We start from the raw sequence: 19,280 nt of genomic DNA on the forward strand, positions 1-19,280 counted from the left end.
GTCCTCGAAAACGAATCGTAGGTATTTCCTCGAGTCCAGTGAATCGGAATATGGAAATAAGCGTCTTGCATGTCCAGGGAGATCATCCAATCTCCCTGGCGGATAGAAGCAAGAACTGAGTGGATGGTTTCCATGTAGAATTTTGTTCTTTCTAGGAAGACATTCAAAGCACTTACGTTGAACACTGGTCTCAAAACCCCTGAAGCCTTAGGCACTAAAAAAAGGTGATTGTAAAATCTTTTGAGTCTGCCTTTTTTACTACTTCTATTGCTTCTTTGCTCAGAAGAGAGGACACTTCCTTCGATAGGGCCGAATACCTCTCTGATCCTATGGAGTAAGCCGTCAATACGACGGGAGTGTTGGTCAATGGCAGATCCTCCTTGATGGGGATAAAGTATCCCTCCTTTAAAACTTTCACCACCCACTGATCCGCTCCTCTTTTGCTCCATCTCTCCCAGAAGAGACGAAGCCTGGCCCCTACCGGAGCATGAAGGACTAAATTCTCACTTGCGAGAGGATGATTTAGAAGATTTCTTAATCGCTCAGGGAGCAAATCTATCTGATCCTCGAGACCTGGAGCGCGATCTCTGCTTTCCTCCACGAAATGGCTTTGGTTGCTCAAGAGGAGATGAAGGTTTAACTGAGAAGGCAGACCAGTCCCTCTGGTGCTTCGTCGACTGGGTCAACAAATCATGCGTTGATTTCTGGTGTAGACTCGCTGCGATCTCACTTACGGTAGGCTGAGGAAACAAATGTTGTTTATCCAGAGAGGAAAAAAGGAGAGCCAATTTCTTAAGCATGCCCATGGCATAAAGGGCAGCTAATTCCTGTGAGCCATCTCTAACAGCTTTATCTGCACAGGAGAGAAAATTAAACAGGTCTGAGACTTCATCACACAAAAAAGCCAGTTCTTGAAGCTTCTTGGCAACTGCTCCCAAACACCAGTCGAGAAAAGTCAACACCTCGAAGGACTTTAAACAAACTCTTCAACAGATGATCCATCTGCTGTGCTGAAAAGAACGTCTTTGCCGAAGCGAGAGCCGACCTACACCCCGAGTCAATGTGCGCAGAAAAGTCCCCCTGGGAGGAGGCAGCCACTCCCAGGGAAGGAGCTTCTCCCGTTGCATATGACAAGTACTGCATACGTGCAAGACGAGAGGGAGGAATACTAAAACAGGCTTTCCCTTGATCCCTCTTCTCGGAAAGCCAGTTCTCTACTTGGCGAAGAGCTTTCTTTGATGAAGAAGAGAGAACCATCTTAGGAAGTATCATTGAATCCACGGGCTGACTGATCATCAAGAAAGACAAAGCTGGAGAGGAAGGAGAGGCCAGAGTGAAAAACTCCAGGAACTGCTGCAGAAGGAAATTGAGGAGTGTTGCATACGGAGTAGAAGATGCATCCTGCTCCCCTTCTTCGTCTTCAGAAGAGACATGAGATGTAATCGACTCTAATTCAGGAGCTGTCTGTGCTGCAGGTTTCCGTAAAAGATGAAGGATATTATCCAGTTTACGTCGCAAATGCTCAAGAGCTGGATTCAACGCAGCAGGCTTATCCGAGGCTGCAGGGCGCTTGGAGTCTTGAGGGTGCTCAAGCGCTAGGGGAAGATCGGAAGCTTCAGGGCCCTGCAATGAAAAAGAGTGTCCGACCACCTCAGGGCGCTTGGCTGCTTCAGGGCACTCCGCCGCATCAGGACGCTTGGCTACATCAGGGTGCTTGGCCACATCATAGCACCTGGCTGCTACAGGGCGCTTGTCTGCTTCATGGAGCTCATCAAAGCCTTTTGCTGATACGGGACGTTCAGAGGGAACAGGGCACTTATGCGAAATCTGGAGCTGTTCACCCGAAAGGTGCAGTGCACTAGAACCTTGCTCCTGGCGCTGAGGAGAGGAGAAACAATCTGGACTGTCCCACTTGCTACGCGAAGGTTGAGGACTGAAGGAAGGCTCCCTCATTCTCTTGTATGGGAGATGCAGGGACTGATCTTTACCCAAAAAACGTCTCTTAAGCGGGCAAGATTCATCGGGGAAGTGACGAAGACGGCTCTTACGAGGTGAGGACTCCTCAGAACTTGACGAAAGCTGATGAACTTCTGAGACGCCTTTCCAGTGGCTGTCTCTAGTTGCAACCTGGGATGCAACAGGCTGGACTGAGGGGATGATTTCCCATGGGCAGACCCCACTGACCTCCCTTGGGCTACCGGTATGCCTCCTCCCAGGTAGTGGGGAGTATGGCAGGGACTGACGCCTAGGAGAATCAGTGGGACGAGCAGCTGCCTCCTACACTAACATTTCACCTTTAGCACTGTTTTCAAACTTGTCCATCAGGACACGCATTGATGGCCGTAACTGGGCCACTGTACTCACTACCATATTTAAATGTTGCTCAAAGTTATTCTCAAGGCTGGCGAAGCGATCGGGTTCGGAAGTGATGGAGCCAGGAGAATGAGTAGGTGGTTTAGGAGAATTAATTGATGCAGGTGGGGAAGGGTTAACAGTTGGAGAATTAACAGACATGTCAGCCTTATCCGACTGTCAGGCAGTAACGTAATTTTAAAGTAAATTTTCTTTTTTGCCTTTTTGCACTGATGGCTTTAATTTTTCTATTGTTTGCAATTTTGTAAAACTAAGTTAAGTTAGGTATTTTGCTGTTGGTTTTATGTTAATTTATATTTTGGTTAAATGTAGGGTTAATTTGCTTTGGTTGAAAAGCTTAAGTTTTTGTGGCGCCATCTACTGAGTGCAGTTTTAAGTGCGGCCTTCCTCAGTGTTTTTGCTTCCTTGCCAAATTTGTAACTCTGTTTATTTTTCTTTATGGTGACTGGGAGTGTTGTAAGGAGAGGTGACTTGTGGCTCTCCTAAAGTATTCTCGGGAGTCTAGTTCAAGGCCGTTGAAGACTCTGGAGCTGCTGATCTGTCTGCTGTTGTGGATTATATATACATATCTTCCTATTGTGAAGATTTCTCGCTTGTTCTTGGTGAACAACAATCTGCTGGTATTGAGCTGCTTCTTAATGTGAAAGGCAGTTTTGTATATGGAGCTACATGTGGGAGTACGACGTGCCACTGTGATTTAAGTGACCTACTGACTTAATCTTGACATTGGCAGTTGTGCGTAGATCTGGGCTCGAGCCTTTTTAGTCGATGTATCCACTGTATCAGCACCAGAGTGGCCTTGTTGGAGCAAGTAGGTGTCTTCTCTCAGGTAAGAGGAACATCCTCTGTATATTTGGCGTGAGCTGTAGACTGAAGTGTTATTATCCACCAACTGTTTTTGGAAGTGCAGTTCTTCTGATGAGAGTGACGTTCTGTGGCAGTATTTGTTGAGCGGTATATAGACTCATCTGCATTAGTACTGGTCTGTGTCAACGTACCAAAACATTGTGTCTTCAGCTACACCTTAAACTTGGTGTAATTATAATCTTCAAGTGTGTGTTTCATGGTATATTTATTTGTTATGAAAACTGTCCAAGGTATAATGTGAGACTGAGTGCCATGAGTGTATAGATTAATATTAAGGTTTAGATTTTTATATCTTAGGTAGGATTATTATTTCTTTTGTATGTCCTTCCACTTCTTTCCTTTCTATTTAGCAATAGGTTAGCATGGTGGGTAATTTTTGGGTCCCTTATTGAGATTAAGATTTGGTTTCTTCACTATGAGTAGGGTTTAGCTTTAGTTATAGGTGACTCTTGGAGTAATTTGATGGTATTTTTGTACTTTATCAATTTATTACTTTTTGTGAGCCATCAGTGTTTATGCATTTATTGTGTAATAAATATTGTGAAATTTTTGCCTATGTGTCTTTCTGGTTTTCCTCACACCTACTGATTTGTTTTTGTCACTGGATTTGATATTAAAATAAAAGAACCCGTTCGGCTTCCTCCTAGAGGAGTAATAACAAAAATTAACAACCGTGACAGGATCCAGGACAAACACAGTCGGTGGTGCGAGTTGTCAGACTGTGCTCTGGGTGAGATTAATCAATATTTATTTTTGTTGTGCCTCATCACCTTCCTTCTTTTCCTTTTCACTATGGCTGATGTAGAGTTTAACCCGTTGAATATTTTGCTTCTGAGGATTGTATTAGGTATTTGAGTGCTTTGACTAAAGAAAATTTGAAAGCTTGTGCTAGGTCGTTAGGCATTTCTTTAACAAATAGGGAATTGAAAAAGGATGTATATAAGTTAGTAAAGAATAGGCTGAGTGAGCTTAAACAAACTGCTGATGAATTAATTAGTGAAAGCATGAGTGAGTCTGATGTAGAAGAGGCTCCGGGATTGAGTCTTTTTCAGGATCCGCCCCACTGTGGAGTGATTTTTGAAGGGTACGGCAGTCTACCTGATAATAAAAGTCAAACTGAGCGGGTTCCTCGGACTGATAACGTTTGTCTGGCTGTTCCTACTCGTTCGGCCAAAGTGGAAAATGAGCCACTAGTAAAGGATTTCCAGAGCATGTTGGAGCTAAAGAAGTTAGAGTTCGAGGAGTTGGAGAGAATCAGAGCACATGAAAGAGCGATGCTTGGCATGAAGTTAGAGTTGGCCAAGATCCAACAAGGTAAGGAGTTTGTGAGTACCCCCATCCATGAAGATATCGGGAAAAGTTTAGTTTTGGGGATGCTCTAAAACTTGTACCTTGTTTTACTGAGGAGAACGTGCCTGAATTCTTTAAGGCTTTTGAAAGGGTTGCTTCCAGGTTGTCTTGGCCTAGGGAGGTCTGGACAGTGTTGATTCAATGTCGCTTGCTGGGCAAGGCTCAGAAGGTTTATAATGCCATAGAGGAGCAAGTATCTCGGGATTATGAGAAAGTGAAGGCTTTGATATTAAAAGCTTATGATTTGGTACCCGAGGCCTACAGGCAGAGGTTTAGGAATTTTAACAAAACCCCGAACATGACTTTTGTGGAGTTTGCTCGTGTAAAGCAGGAGCATTTTGATGATTGGCTCAAGAGTCGCCAAGTAACTACTTTAAAACTGGCTTTGAAGGAATTGATATTGATTGAAGATTTTAAAAATCGTGTGCTAAAGATTTAAGAGTGCATTTATAAGACTTGAAGGTGACCTCTTTTCCCAGAATTGCTCAGTTGAGTGATGAATATATATTGACCCATAAGGTTGGTACTGAGAACTTCAGGGTAATTTCCTGTGGTCAAGGGTAACTGGGAGAGTAGAAAGAGAATGTACTTTAACCAAAATAATTCTAATTTCCAGGGTCCTAATAATAATTCTAGTTTCCAGGCTAACTCTAAAGCAAATTCCAATTTTCAGGTAAAAAATCAACCAAAAAGTAATCCCAGTGGTAATTTTGTAAATAGGAATTTTGCAAAACTGATAATGCTCATTCTAGCCGTACTATAACTAGTGGTGTGGGAAGTAGTAGAACCTGTTATTGGTGTAACAAGATAGGACATACCCAGGCTAAGTGTTTTGCTCATGAGTTATCTACAGAGGCAGGCTACTTCTCCCATTGCTTTGGTGAATCAAGTTAAGGCTTCTCAACATTCTATAGAGAACGAGGAAAATAGTAACAAAGGTAATAAAGAGAAAGATTCCCCATGTGACTGTCATTTAATAAGTATATTTGGCCAAGTAAGCTGCGATTTGAGAAGGAAGTTATAGATGTAAAATTTTGAGGGACACAGGTGCTGCTCGATCTTTATTGTTGAGAAGTAGGTTACCTCTTAACGTGAAGATCGCTAACTATATTATTTTAAGTGGTTTTCCTGACACTGTTGTGTCGGCTCCTGTGGTTGAAGGAGAGATTGACATATCGGGTGTTGTAAAGAGTATTAATCTGGCCATTGTTGATAAACTACCTATTCCTGGGATAGATGGTATCCTAGGAAATGACTTATGTAATGTGGGGGGACGAGAATTGTTCCCCATTTTAACCTTAAATAAATTACCAATTGCTGTAACTACTCGCTCCCAGAAAAAAGGGGGTAACCTCTTGATGGACGGAGAGGATTTACATTTAGACCCTGTACAAGTAGATGTAGCAGTAGGAAGGCTCGAGTCTGTAGGAAGTAGTGATAGTAGTAAGGTAGTCAGAGCATGGGATAGGGCTGATTTTATAAGAGCTCAGCATGATGAATTTGATGTGGAAATAACTAAGGGGGATGATGTTTCTAAGCCATGTTTTGTATCAGAGAAAGGATTATTGTGTAGATTAAGCCGTTCTGCTCTTATGGAATCCTCTGAGTACCATAAGCAGATTTTAGTTCCTAAACAATTCAGAGACAAATTGCTGCAGTCAGCTCATGAGGATCCTTTCTCGGGACATTTTGGGGTAACAAAAACTTTTAAGAGATTAACCAAGCTATTTTGGTGGCCTAATATGAGAAGGTGTATTAAGCAGTTCTTGCGAACTTGTGAGACGTGCCAGGTCATGGGTAAACCTAATCAGGTATTGCGCAAGGCTCCGTTAAAACCCATCCCTGCAATTGGTGAACCTTTTTCAGAGATTGTCATTGATGTTGTTGGTCCTTTACCTAGAACCCAATCGGGATATATGTATTTATTAACGGTGATGGATAGAGCTTCTCGGTTCCCAGAGGCTTTCCCTCTTAGGAAAGTAACGTCAAAAGCTGTCTGGGAGAAGTTAGTAGAATATTTTTGTCGTTATGGGTTACCTTGTACCATTCAATCAGATCGCGGTACTAATTTTACTTCTAAGTACTTTCAGGACAGGTGTGCTGAACTGGCCATTCAGCACATCACCAGTGTCCCATACCATCCTGAAAGTCAAGGGGTTGTGGAAAGGTTCCACCAAACCTTAAAAAGTATAATTGGTAAGTACTGTTATGAACGGGAGAGAGTAGTTGGGATAAGGAACTACCTTATGCATTATTTGCCTTAAGAACTCACCCAAATGAATCTACTGGTGTTTCTCCTTTCAGATTGGTGTATGGTCATGAGCTTCAAGGTCTTTTGGAAGTGTTATTTGAAGTGTTGATTGGGGGACGAAAACAAATTCAAAATTTAAATATATTTTTATCTAATTTGAAAAATAAATTGAGTGGTGCCTGGAAGTTTGCCCAGGATAATTTGCAAGCTTCCCAGGCTAGTATGAAAAATATTCCATGATCGCAAGGCAGTAAGTCGTTCTTTCGAATCTGGAGATCTGGTTCTGGTTTTAGATATGGACCCTGATAGTTTTCTGAAACCCAGATTTAAAGGTCCATGGAAGGTAATAAGAAAGGTGTCTGACCTTAATTATGAATTAGATTCTCCAGGTTCTACTAGAAAGAGTAGAATTTTTCACATTAATAGATTAAAGAAATATGAAGGTAGAAATCCAGATCCTTTAAATATTGTTTATGAAATACCATGTCCTCTAGCTACTGTATTTTCTAAGGTTGATGATCCTGATAATGATGTTGATAACCATGTATCTGTAGAGAATTTAAAAACTAATGTTGAGATTTTTAATAAGGCTAATGTTTTGTTGGAGCATCTGGATGAAGTCCAGAAGAAAGACTTGTTATGTTTGATAAAGTCTTTTCCAGAAGTGTTTAGAGACTCCAGGGCTTACTTCATGGCTTGAACATGATGTTGAAGTAGGTGATGCTCGTCCAGTAAAGCAGGCTCTTACCGCTTGAACCCAGAAAAAGCCAAAGTAGTTGAGAAGGAGGTGCAGTATATGCTGGACCATGATCTTATTCAACCCAGCTCAAGTCCGTGGAGTTCTCCTATAGTTCTGGTAAAGAAACCTGACGGTGACTATAGAATGTGTGTTGACTACCGTAGAGTTAATCAGGTAACCAAGAGTGACAGTTTCCCTCTTCCTCGGATTGAAGATTTAATAGACCGGATAGGGAATGCCAAGTTTGTAACTAAATTAGACTTATTGAAGGGTTACTGGCAGGTGCCATTGTCTCACAGGGCCCGTGAGATTTCGGCATTTGTCACCCCAAATGGGTTGTATGAATGTAAGGTGATGCCTTTTGGTTTGAAAAATGCAGCTTATGCGTTCCAGCGCCTTATGAATAGGGTGATATGCGGGCTGGAAGGTACCGAAATATATATTGACGACTTGGTGGTATACAGTCAGGACTGGAAAACCCATGTTGAAAGGTTAAGAAAACTGTTTCAGGTTTTAAGAAAGGCTGGTTTGGTTGTAAATATCAATAAGTGTGAGTTTGGTAAGGCTGTAGTGACCTATCTTGGTCATGAGGTTGGTTTGGGGAAGGTTGCTCCTAAACATGCTAATATTGAGGTTATAGCCAACCTTCCTCAGCCGTGTAATGTCCGTGGTGTCCATAAAATTCTTGGCATGTTAGGGTATTACAGGAGGTTCGTGAAGAATTTTGCTGACATCGCCCAGCCTTTAACTAATCTATTGAAAAAGAACACTAAGTTTTTGTGGAGATGGAGTGTGAAAAGCGTTTAATAAGTTGAAATCTGTATTGGTCTCGGAACCAATTCTTAGCTCTCAAATTTTAATAAACCTTTTATTTTGGCTGTGGATGCCAGCGTCGTGGGCATTGGAGGAGTCCTGTTTCAGAGAGATGATGAGGGGAAATGCACCTGTATCTTTCTTCAGTAAAAAGTTACTTCCGGCTGAAAGAAAGTACTCCACCATAGAGGAGGAAGCTTTGGCTCTGGTGAAGAGCGTATCCCATTTTTCCATTTATTTATCTAGTTCTCTCCAGGTTGAAGTGTTGACGGACCATAACCCGCTGGTGTTCATAAATAAGATGAAGGGAGCGAATCAAAGGATTCTGCGATGGGCACTTCTCCTTCAGGAATATAACCTGGTCTTCCAACATATAAAAGGAGTGGACAACAAGATCCCCGATGCACTTTCTAGGATGTGACGTGCTGGCTGTGATGCCGTTCCTGATTTTCTAATTTCCTTTTCAGATGGTGTATAGGCTATTAATGTATTCTAATGTTGTTATTGCTTATTTTTGTGCAATCCCAGAGTTCCCTGTTTCTTTTTTTTTTTTTTTGAGCAGTTAGATTAAGTAGTCCTAGTGTGAGTGTTTTTGTTTGTCATGTTTACTTTACCTTATATTTTCGTATTAAGGTTTAAAAAAAAATTCATTTTCCTGTTTAGTCAAATTAATTTTTTTTTTCGTTGAGGGAGGAAGGTGTCAGGCAGTAACGTAACTTTAAAGTAAATTTTCTTTTTTTTGCACTGATGGCTTTAATTTTTCTATTGTTTGCAATTTTGTAAAACTAAGTTAAGTTAGGTATTTTGCTGTTGGTTTTATGTTAATTTATATTTTGGTTAAATGTAGGGTTAATTTGCTTTGGTTGAAAAGCTTAAGTTTTGTGGCGCCATCTACTGAGTGCAGTTTTAAGTGCGGCCTTCCTCAGTGTTTTTGCTTCCTTGCCAAATTTGTAACTCTGTTTATTTTTCTTTATAGTGACTGGGAGTGTTGTAAGGAGAGGTGACTTGTGGCTCTCCTAAAGTATTCTCGGGAGTCTAGTTCAAGGCCGTTGAAGACTCTGGAGCTGCTGATCTGTCTGCTGTTGTGGATTATATATACATATCTTCCTATTGTGAAGATTTCTCGCTTGTTCTTGGTGAACAACAATCTGCTGGTATTGAGCTGCTTCTTAATGTGAAAGGCAGTTTTGTATATGGAGCTACATGTGGGAGTCTGACGTGCCACTGTGATTTAAGTGACCTACTGGCTTAATCTTGACATTGGCAGTTGTGCGTGAGATCTGGGCTCAGAGCCTTTTTCATCGATGTATCCACTGTATCAGCACCAGAGTGGCCTTGTTGGAGCAAGTAGGGTGTCTTCTCTCAGGTAAGAGGAACATCCTCTGTATATTTGGCGTGAGCTGTAGACTGAAGTGTTATTATCCACCAACTGTTTTTGGAAGTGCAGTTCTTCTGATGAGAGTGACGTTCTGTGGCAGTATTTGTTGAGCGGTATATAGACTCATCTGCATTAGTACTGGTCTGTGTCAACGTTTGCAAAAAAACATTGTGTCTTCAGCTACACCTTAAACTTGGTGTAATTATAATCTTCAAGTGTGTGTTTCATGGTATATTTATTTGTTATGAAAACTGTCAAGGTATAATGTGAGACTGAGTGCCATGAGTGTATAGATTAATATTAAGGTTTAGATTTTTATATCTTAGGTAGGATTATTATTTCTTTTGTATGTCCTTCCACTTCTTTCCTTTCTATTTAGCAATAGGTTAGCGTGGTGGGTAATTTTTGGGTCCCTTATTGAGATTAAGATTTGGTTTCTTCACTATGAGTAGTGTTTAGCTTTAGTTATAGGTGACTCTTGGAGTAATTTGATGGTATTTTGTACTTTATCAATTTATTACTTTTTGTGAGCCATCAGTGTTTGTGCATTTATTGTGTAATAAATATTGTGAAATTTTTGCCTACGTGTCTTTCTGGTTTTTCCTCACACCTACTGATTTGTTTTTGTCACTGGATTTGATATTAAAATAAAAGAACCTGTTACGGCTTCCTCCTAGAGGGAGTACGTAACACCGACCTAGGAGTCAAAGCCAGACTAGCTAATTTCCCGCTGGCTTTAGCCGCTGCTTTCCTCTTCCTATCTCTTTCTAGCTTAGCTAAATAAGAATTTAAAGTCTTCCATTTTTGTTCTCCCCAATCCCTGCAATTGTCACACGTCAAATTAATAGAGCAAACTTGTCCTCTACAACTGGAACACAAGGTGTGAGAATCGTAAGTCAATTTTGTCATCCAGGTATTGCAGCCTTTACTGCAATACCGGAAACTAGAGCTACTAGTGTCGGACATACCCTGACTAGTTGAAAAGGTCAAAATTTGAAAGTCAGTATGAAAAAATGCTGAAAAAGCTACAAAAATACTTCACCACGGAAGAAAATTACGAATCCAAAAAACTCTAAACTGCTGTAACAACACCAGGTGTTGACGCTACAAGCAATAGAAACAAATTGTCATGTTGGCGATGTTGTTCCTCTTTCGTACCCCGAAAGTGGGCGAGGCATAGTCACCTGTACAAAACAAAAGAATCGCTACCGCGGAATTCAGAATTCTAATTGCCGTTTGAGTAGAAAATCTTAGCTAAGTAATTACTGGGTAAGTTACATATATAAAAATAAATCTTTAACCTTTCTTGAAAAAGTGTCACTGAAATACAAGAAGGTTCACATATCCCACATACCATGCAGAGATGGAAGCTTGTGAAAGTTTGTATGTAAAGCAATACCTGTAATTATCCTACCTGTTTCTTCAATTATCTACTTATAATCTTGTCAAAAATTAGAAGTTTATGTTACGTGAGTTTAACAATTTATTGATATCAAAAGAGAACAGATGACTGTGCAAAAACAGTTCCTCTCAAAACCACTGATTCCAAGGTTTCATTTGCCCTCTTGAATTAAAAATTTAAATAAATTTTTCACAAACAATAGTACAAATACATAGTATGAATGATATGCATACTGTACCTCTAAAATAAGAAATTTCTATCATATTAATACTTGTAATCTAATACTGCACAACATTACTAAAACCAAATGCATTACAATTAATACAAAAACAAATGCAATTTAATAACAAGTACAGGCATAAAAGCGAGTCCGTGTACATGGGTCGCACTGTCAACAGTTTTACATACTAAACACAGTAAACTACTGTATTGAGCAAATCCTAGTTTTGCAGTACTTATCATGCAAAAATGTTTGGTCAATAAAGATTTTTCATCTAAAGATGTGTGTGTATAATTTATGATTTTTGTGGTGAAATTTCTTGCATCTCAGCATGGATTACATCCAAATATGGGACAGCAGGGACTTTGGTGTTTACCTAACTTTTACTCAGCATATGACAAATTTAGTAGAGGAAAAACTTGCCTTCCAAGTAGAATAAAATTTCACCAAAATTCCTCCTCATAACATAAAAAAGGAAACCTTATCAAGCCTCTTATACAATATGATACAGTGCTAAAATGCACAAACTACTCACCCAACCGCTTCATATGTCTTTCCCACAGCTAAAGGATCTTTCACAGCATTAGCAATCCCTTGTGCCATGTCTCCCACATATACGGGCTGCTTCCAAACGTCTTTACCTCCCTTGGGCAAAGGCACTAACCTTCCCTGTCGTCTCCACAATCCAACATAATACCTGTGGTATGGAACCACTACTGTTCGGATCTTTAAAAATTACTCAAAATATTAATTTAAATGATCAAATATCACATTTTTATTCATCCCCATTTAAAACTATGTTTCTGAACAGAGAAATTTACCAAAACCATTAAAAAATGAAAATAAAAATGAGCAATCTCTCAGACTACCTCAAGAATCTATCCTCCTGCCCATATACATCACTAGGCCGGAAGACTATAGCCTCTGGGAAAGCATCACGCACAGCTTGTTCACCAAGTCCTTTTGTCTTCAAATACTGGGAGCCTCCCTTCAGTATATACCCCTGAAATCATATTATTCTTTTTGGTTAGTTCTCTAGATATAGTTCTCAAAATAAAATATTACTTTCATGAGCAGTATCAGTCTGCAAAAAAAATGAAACTAGTTACCTCATGCTCAACGTTGGAGTTCAAAGCCGACACATGGATAAACCTCTCTACACCCATTTCCTTGCTAATCCTGGCTAAACGTGCTGCACCCTCTATGTTTACCTGATTTGGAAAGTTTTAATGACATCAGAATTATAATAAACTATTTTGACACCGAGCCATAAGCAATGAGGTTGCCATAATCATACTGATAATCAATTATTTTATACGTAACTGATACAGTGCAGTAAAGAATAAAGTCAATATACTGTAATTTCTATTTTATTTCTGTTTTCCATCAATATTCACATTTTTATATAAAGATCTAGGCATCTTCACTTACAAAAATCCTGCACAATATCAAACAATTTGAAGATTTATCCTTCAGACTACTACATGAGACCCACTGCATCAAAATGAAATCTTTACCTGAGGGAACTTGAAGTTCATGGTTTCCCAATCTCGTCCAACAAGGTTTATCACTACGCTGGAATGTTTTACTGCTTTTCGAATTGCTTCCTCATCACACAGGTGGTATGGGATGAAAAGTACCTGCCCTAAATCACCAGCCAACTTTAAGGGCAGCACATCATAGTGATCACCACGGTAGGGGATAATCATCTATAAAAAAAAATGACTATGCTGCACAACTCTGTGTAATATTCAACAAGAAATGAAACAAAACTTTTGATATAAAACAGCACTCTACAGAAAAAATTATATACAGTACAGTATTCAAGTGCTTACATTTCTGGCAAAATGCTTTGAAAACTATTCACATTTTTATCCATAGAACATAAAAATACTCTCACTTGATGTTTCTTTTCATAACTGAGTCAAGTAGTCATCATTCAGACTTATTTTTAACATGTTCTTTTGTTTAATTTGGGAAGTAGCTCTGAGATATGTATAAGTCTATACAATAGATCAAGCACTTACCTGTGTACCTGTTTTCCCAAGACGGTTGCATATATATCGTCCCATAAACCCAGAAGCACCAAAAATTGTGCATACAATTCCTGAGAAGGATGAACGTCCACCCCTACCCCTTTTCAAAGCGGATACATCAGGCCTTGTGAGAAAACGGACGTCCGATGAATGCCGCTGCTGCTGTATGCCAGCAATGGCCGCTGAACGGGCTCCCAATCCATATCCTGCACAAAACAGATGAAATTCCTTCATACATTACCATATTGTTTCACTAACACAATCTTTTGCCCCCAGTAAATTTTCTTATATATGACCATTGGTACATCTAACAAAAAATATAGCTTAGACCTCTAACTATTCCACACCAATCAGACTGTGGAGCTTATTTCAAAATGAACGAGTAGATGGACAAATGAAATGTGGCAAACTAGTTGTTTTCTTGACCCATGCCATTTCACAAGAAACCTTTTGCCTTGTCCATACGTATATCTGTACAGTATTTACATTACCATACGTGAACAGTGTGAGCAGCACCAAAAATGTAGGAAGCACTATGAAAAAACTGTAAAGATTCTTGAAAGAAAACAGCATTTAATTTGTTTATAGTACCTTAAGCAAATTAATGGACACAAAAATAAAATATACATAGAAGACTACACACCTGAATTCATCACTTATATTTTAAGTGTATAACCTCTACACTAATATGGCTTTACTGCAGTCTCTGTATTTAATCAACCGTGAAGGGCCTTCCTATCCTATACAATAATACCTAGATGTGTCTGTAGTTCTTATTTAAACATTCTACTCAATAAAATAAAACATCAAGACACAATATATATATATATATATATATATATATATATATATATATATATATATATGTATACACATAAGTGCAATATATATATATATATATATATATATATATATATATATATATATATATATTTGTAAGTAATTTTAATTAATTATATATATATATAATATATATATATATATATATATATATATATATATATATATATATATATATATATTTGTAAATTTTTACCCAATTTTGTTACAATAAGTATGCAGTACTGTATTTGCATATCATATTTATCAATAAAATACTTATTGTACATTATAAAAATGTAATCTAAATAATTTTATCACAACAATTTATGGTTAACATTGATAGAAGTTGTATGTATATTTGAGAAAGTTGGCTTGAGCATAATGGGTAGGTGAAGAACGAGTATCAAAAACCAACTGAAAGTTGAATGACTAGCGAAGGGAGTTTTCAACCTACAGTAAATAAATAAAGTGAAGGAACACCTAGCACTAATGTAAAATAAAACATGAAACACCGCCTTCTTATTAAGACTTCGAATAACTCGCTAATGTTTGTTTGTGGCAGACTACTTATAGAGTAGAGGGATCCAAGCGTATGCATTCCAGGGTATTTGTTTTAAGGTTCTTTTAACCCTCTGATGTATTTCGACAATGAAAACTCGGACATTTGTTTCCTACCCATTTCAAAACACTGTTCACGAACTAAGTACGTGCAGGCGGAATCAATCCCATATTAACATGGCCACATATGTTTAAAATGATAAAGTTAAAGGTATTATATTCCTCCGTATACAAATTCTGCCAGGGTGCATGATTCGTCTAATAAAAAAAAGGCATACATAACTTATGTCGCAGAAGATGAATTATAATAAATGCGATTACGTAAGATTCAAATGACAAAAATAATAAATATGCCATTTTCTACAACCATTACACTTTCTATGTGTATTCAACTTTTAACTCTCTCTATATCTCTTGTGCGTCACGATATCAATGTTTTGCTGTTATTCAACAGCCACCAACCACCGCCGTCGACTCCTATAGGTGTTGGGAGCCTCTCTAATCAAATGATGCAATACTGTTCTTTGTACACTAATAATTCTGCAGACACGATTTAATGCACAGTTCAAACTGTTACAAGTGAATTGTATGAACTTACATTCAACTAGTCTGCTAAGCTATTCCACGTGTAAAAATACTTTTCGAGAAGCAGCATCTCAATTTAATTTCACCGTGCACACTTCTTTCTACTACAAAGTAAATTACCAAAACTACATAACCATAACCACGAATCAAATACTTCTAGTCTACGTCTACGATATCAATGAAACGATATCCAATTCACCATTATTCAATTTATGCACAGGACTTACATAGAAGCGATAACATAAATGCAAAAATTTACGTAAATTAATCAGATAAGTAAGCACTGTAAATTCTAGGGCGTGAACTCTTGAAAGCATACACCTTGGAAAATTATTTGACGTTAAAAAACAGCATTTCCCTTCCAGTCATATGACAAATAAGTTTTTAATATGTAACAATGTTTGAAACCAAGAAAAACTAACATTTCACAAAACGCTGATCAACTCATAATACTAGAGTGGAGCTACCGTCGTCGGTCACCAAGGTGGAGGGGAGGGGAAATCGCTTTACTGCGTTGACGTATCTTCGTTTCTCGAAATAACTCGCGGATTGTGGATACCCTTTCCTTCCCAAGACCTTGACCTGTTATAATCCTATTTGGCACATCCTGGTTTTGTTTTCCTTGTAAACAACGGATTTTTGGGCTAACTCTTCTTTTAGAAACGTTATTAGTATAAATGAAGACATGCGAACATAAATTACATGAAATATAAATATTAACTATCACCAGGTGACCGACTCTCTCCCTCCTTTAAATGTCAATTCATAATTTTGGACTGTTGTGTTTTTGCACATCACTTCCAGTAATTATTAGGCTTGTTTGTCTTCTTTTAATAAGTCAATTTTTCCTTTCGTTTTTTCTTACATTTGACGTATTGGCAAGGTTGTTTAACAATTGCACAAATGTAATTTAAAGAATAATCTCTGTGCATTGAAAACGCGGGCGCGCTCTCTCTGCGTAGATTTTTTATTTTTAAATATAAGTATTTATTAATTTTCATTATTTTATGCTATGCTTCGTTTTGGGGAGATATCCTTTGTTCCTTGTGTTGACCTAGAGATCCTTTATTGGGATGGGTAATCCAAGGCTACTGACCCGAAACTATTATTGTTTCTTCCTCGCCATCGCCTTTGGGTAAAGGACGATGTGGCAGAACGTCACATTGTCTTAATATTTTCATATTGTACTTCTAACAATATTATCATAAAACTGCCATCAGTTATAATGGATGTGTTTCTTAAATAAAACTTTTTTTTAAAGATTCGAAAATGAGTCTTCAGTAGCCTTATTTGCACAATGAGGAAAGTATATTTCACCCTCCCGAGACCCTCCTTTGACCAAGTATGCTAGGGAGACTATAGTGCTAAGAATTTCCTTTCGCGTATTTGGAATTTAACCTTCTTTTCACGTATTTGGACCTTTTTAAGAATTTAACCTTCCTTTCACGTATTTGGACCTTTTCAAGAATTTAACCTAATTACAAAAGATGAGTTTCCATCTCGGGATTCCTGGCACGGTCAGTGAGTGAAGACGAAGAGGGTTTCCAGTGTCAAAGTCTTCAGGTGCGAAGGTCAAACACACTGATCCGGGTGTTTAACGAGACGCACCGGTGGGGCTTCCTCGATTCCACTTTTGGTTGTTTCACCTGTGTTCGCTTTTACTATATTTAGGTCCGGAATTATCATTATTATTCCCAGCAATATAATTCAAAATGTTTATATATATGAAAGAGTTCCAAAACTGATAACACAACACTGTAAACAGTCTTAAATTACTAAAAACTCTTCCTTTTGTTATAATATCCTTATCTACTTGCGTGACAAGATACAAAGCAAAGAGCAACAGCACTTCTAAACAAAGAAACTGCACATTGCTAATTAAATCCAATTACTGATCACCGGTATCTTCGGATTGACCTGATCAAACATTTTTTAAACTAGCCTGATATACTTGCATCCTGATTTGCACTAATTCTAAAAACAATGTTTAGATCATGAGACTATGGTTCCAACCAACAGCACCAATTTACATCGAAACCTACAGATTCCCCTTTAAACCTTGGACATGACCTTTGACTTTTTAACCAAAATCTAAAGGTTTACCAGCATTCTTTGCTCTTTACTTGAACGAACTCTACTGTACATGTTTATCTTTATCATTTGCTTCGGCTCTCATTGTAGGATTAGTAAACGTGAGAAAGTTATGTTTTTCGTGGATATTTTTAGGTCCCCTCTGTACTCCAAGGTCCACCAGAACTAAATGGTAGAGTCTAAACAATTTAGGTGATCGGTTCATAAGTCAAGAGTACCTATTTGGATTCTAAAACCCTACAAATGCAAAATGTAATGAAATGTTGATTCTATTTACCAGAATAAGATTTGAATTTCCACTCATTAAGCTTTCATTTTTTATTTAAAGATAGATTTAACTCAAAACTGCTCCTCACTGTCGTTAAATCTATAACGTTTATTTACCTTCAACTTGCATTTTCTTCTGTGATTGAAAAACTAACAGCTTTTTAGTCCAATTTCAAGACGACTTCTCCACAAACCACAACAATGATTTCAGACTTGCCCTTCCATCTCTTTTACTTACTGTTCCCTTAAACACGGACTAGTAACTTTCCTTTAGAATACCTTCAAAATCAAAGGTAATTCTAAGTACTAGCTCCGCGCCTGTTTTTACCTTGGAAACTGGTTTTTTCTACATTTTTAGGGCTTCTGATACTGGCGGTGAGTTTGTTTGTTGTCGGCCAACTGTTATTTGCACCCTAACTCTACTTAACAGTAAAGGGGGACTGTGGGAATTCGGGGTTTTGGGTGGGGGAGAACACAGAAATGGAGCGGACATGCTTACGTTAGGGAGGCGCCCTCTGAAGGGGAAAAACGAGAGGGAGCCATTCGCCAACAGCAGGGAGTTAAATGCATTTCGCCGTGTTTAGTACTGGCATCGGGGGGATGGATTGTCCCTTAGCCGTGTTTAGTACTGGCCCGGGGGGTTACCCATACGTTAACAAGTTATTGCACTTGCCGGACGGGATATGAACCGTTCCAAACAGACGTGCCCGTGCTCTGTCTTGTGAAGATCGATTATGGAAACCCCTTGTTGAATGGACTTTTACAGGTTAATTACATTCGTGCGACAAAAATTGAAGATAAATCCATAATTAGGAACCAAAAAACTGTAGTAAAAGTCAAGTTAGAAGGGAATCGCCACCGCGGAGGTACTACTTAGATCTACCGAAAACCTTCGTCAAGATCTTATTCTTTTGAACATCTTTCTTGAACATCGTATGAATTTTAACCTTCGTAAAACATGATTCTGATTCGTGTCAAGTCTCAATAAATCTGGGAGTGCTTGTCAAGAATTTGTGTGACATCACGTAGCTGAAATTGTTTGGATGCATACGTGTTAAAACCCTTTACTAGTTAGTTAGTGAACTGGCCATTCAGGTTGAAAAACTCCCGCTTTGAAGCATATGGCAGCAGAAATCCTTTGACTCTGACATTATTGCATTTTGTTAAATTCGGTAGAATTGAAAGAATAGTCTTTTTTTTCATAACACCGAATTAATAAACGGTTACGCTTAACAACGCCACGGAGCTAATGAACTAACAGAAAACTACGAAAGGTACCAATTAAGGCACACATTGGATGAAAATGGATGGCCACCACTTCGCAAACATTTCGCAACTTTGAAAGCAAACCATGTCATCGCTACCACAAGTCAAATACCTACTGTGGGTTTCACAGACAGTGCAAGTGCGATTTTTTCCAATTATTCTGTAACGAACACTCGTATCAGTACGAGATTTTGCTATAGTGTATTACACCCAGTGAGGAAATTTATAGGAGTATCATGAATCATTTATTGTAAATAATAGA

The 19,280-nt window shown here is 38.5% G+C and overlaps 1 protein-coding gene across 1 annotated transcript in view; it reads right to left on the bottom strand.

Annotated features, from left to right (window-relative positions):
- ND-39 (NADH:ubiquinone oxidoreductase subunit 39) overlaps positions 1–19,280 on the bottom strand; it is an 86,722-nt gene that overhangs the window by 27,383 nt on the left and 40,059 nt on the right. Inside the window, exons 2-6 of the mRNA XM_067114128.1 lie at positions 13,421–13,635; positions 12,911–13,102; positions 12,503–12,604; positions 12,263–12,396; positions 11,929–12,090 (exon numbers count right to left, since the gene is read on the bottom strand). Of these exons, the coding sequence (XP_066970229.1) occupies positions 11,929–12,090; positions 12,263–12,396; positions 12,503–12,604; positions 12,911–13,102; positions 13,421–13,635 (805 nt within the window). The remainder of the gene's footprint in view (positions 1–11,928; positions 12,091–12,262; positions 12,397–12,502; positions 12,605–12,910; positions 13,103–13,420; positions 13,636–19,280) is intronic.

This window comes from Macrobrachium rosenbergii, chromosome 13 (assembly GCF_040412425.1).
Source record: "Macrobrachium rosenbergii isolate ZJJX-2024 chromosome 13, ASM4041242v1, whole genome shotgun sequence".
In the NCBI taxonomy this organism is placed as follows: Eukaryota; Metazoa; Arthropoda; class Malacostraca; order Decapoda; family Palaemonidae; genus Macrobrachium; species Macrobrachium rosenbergii.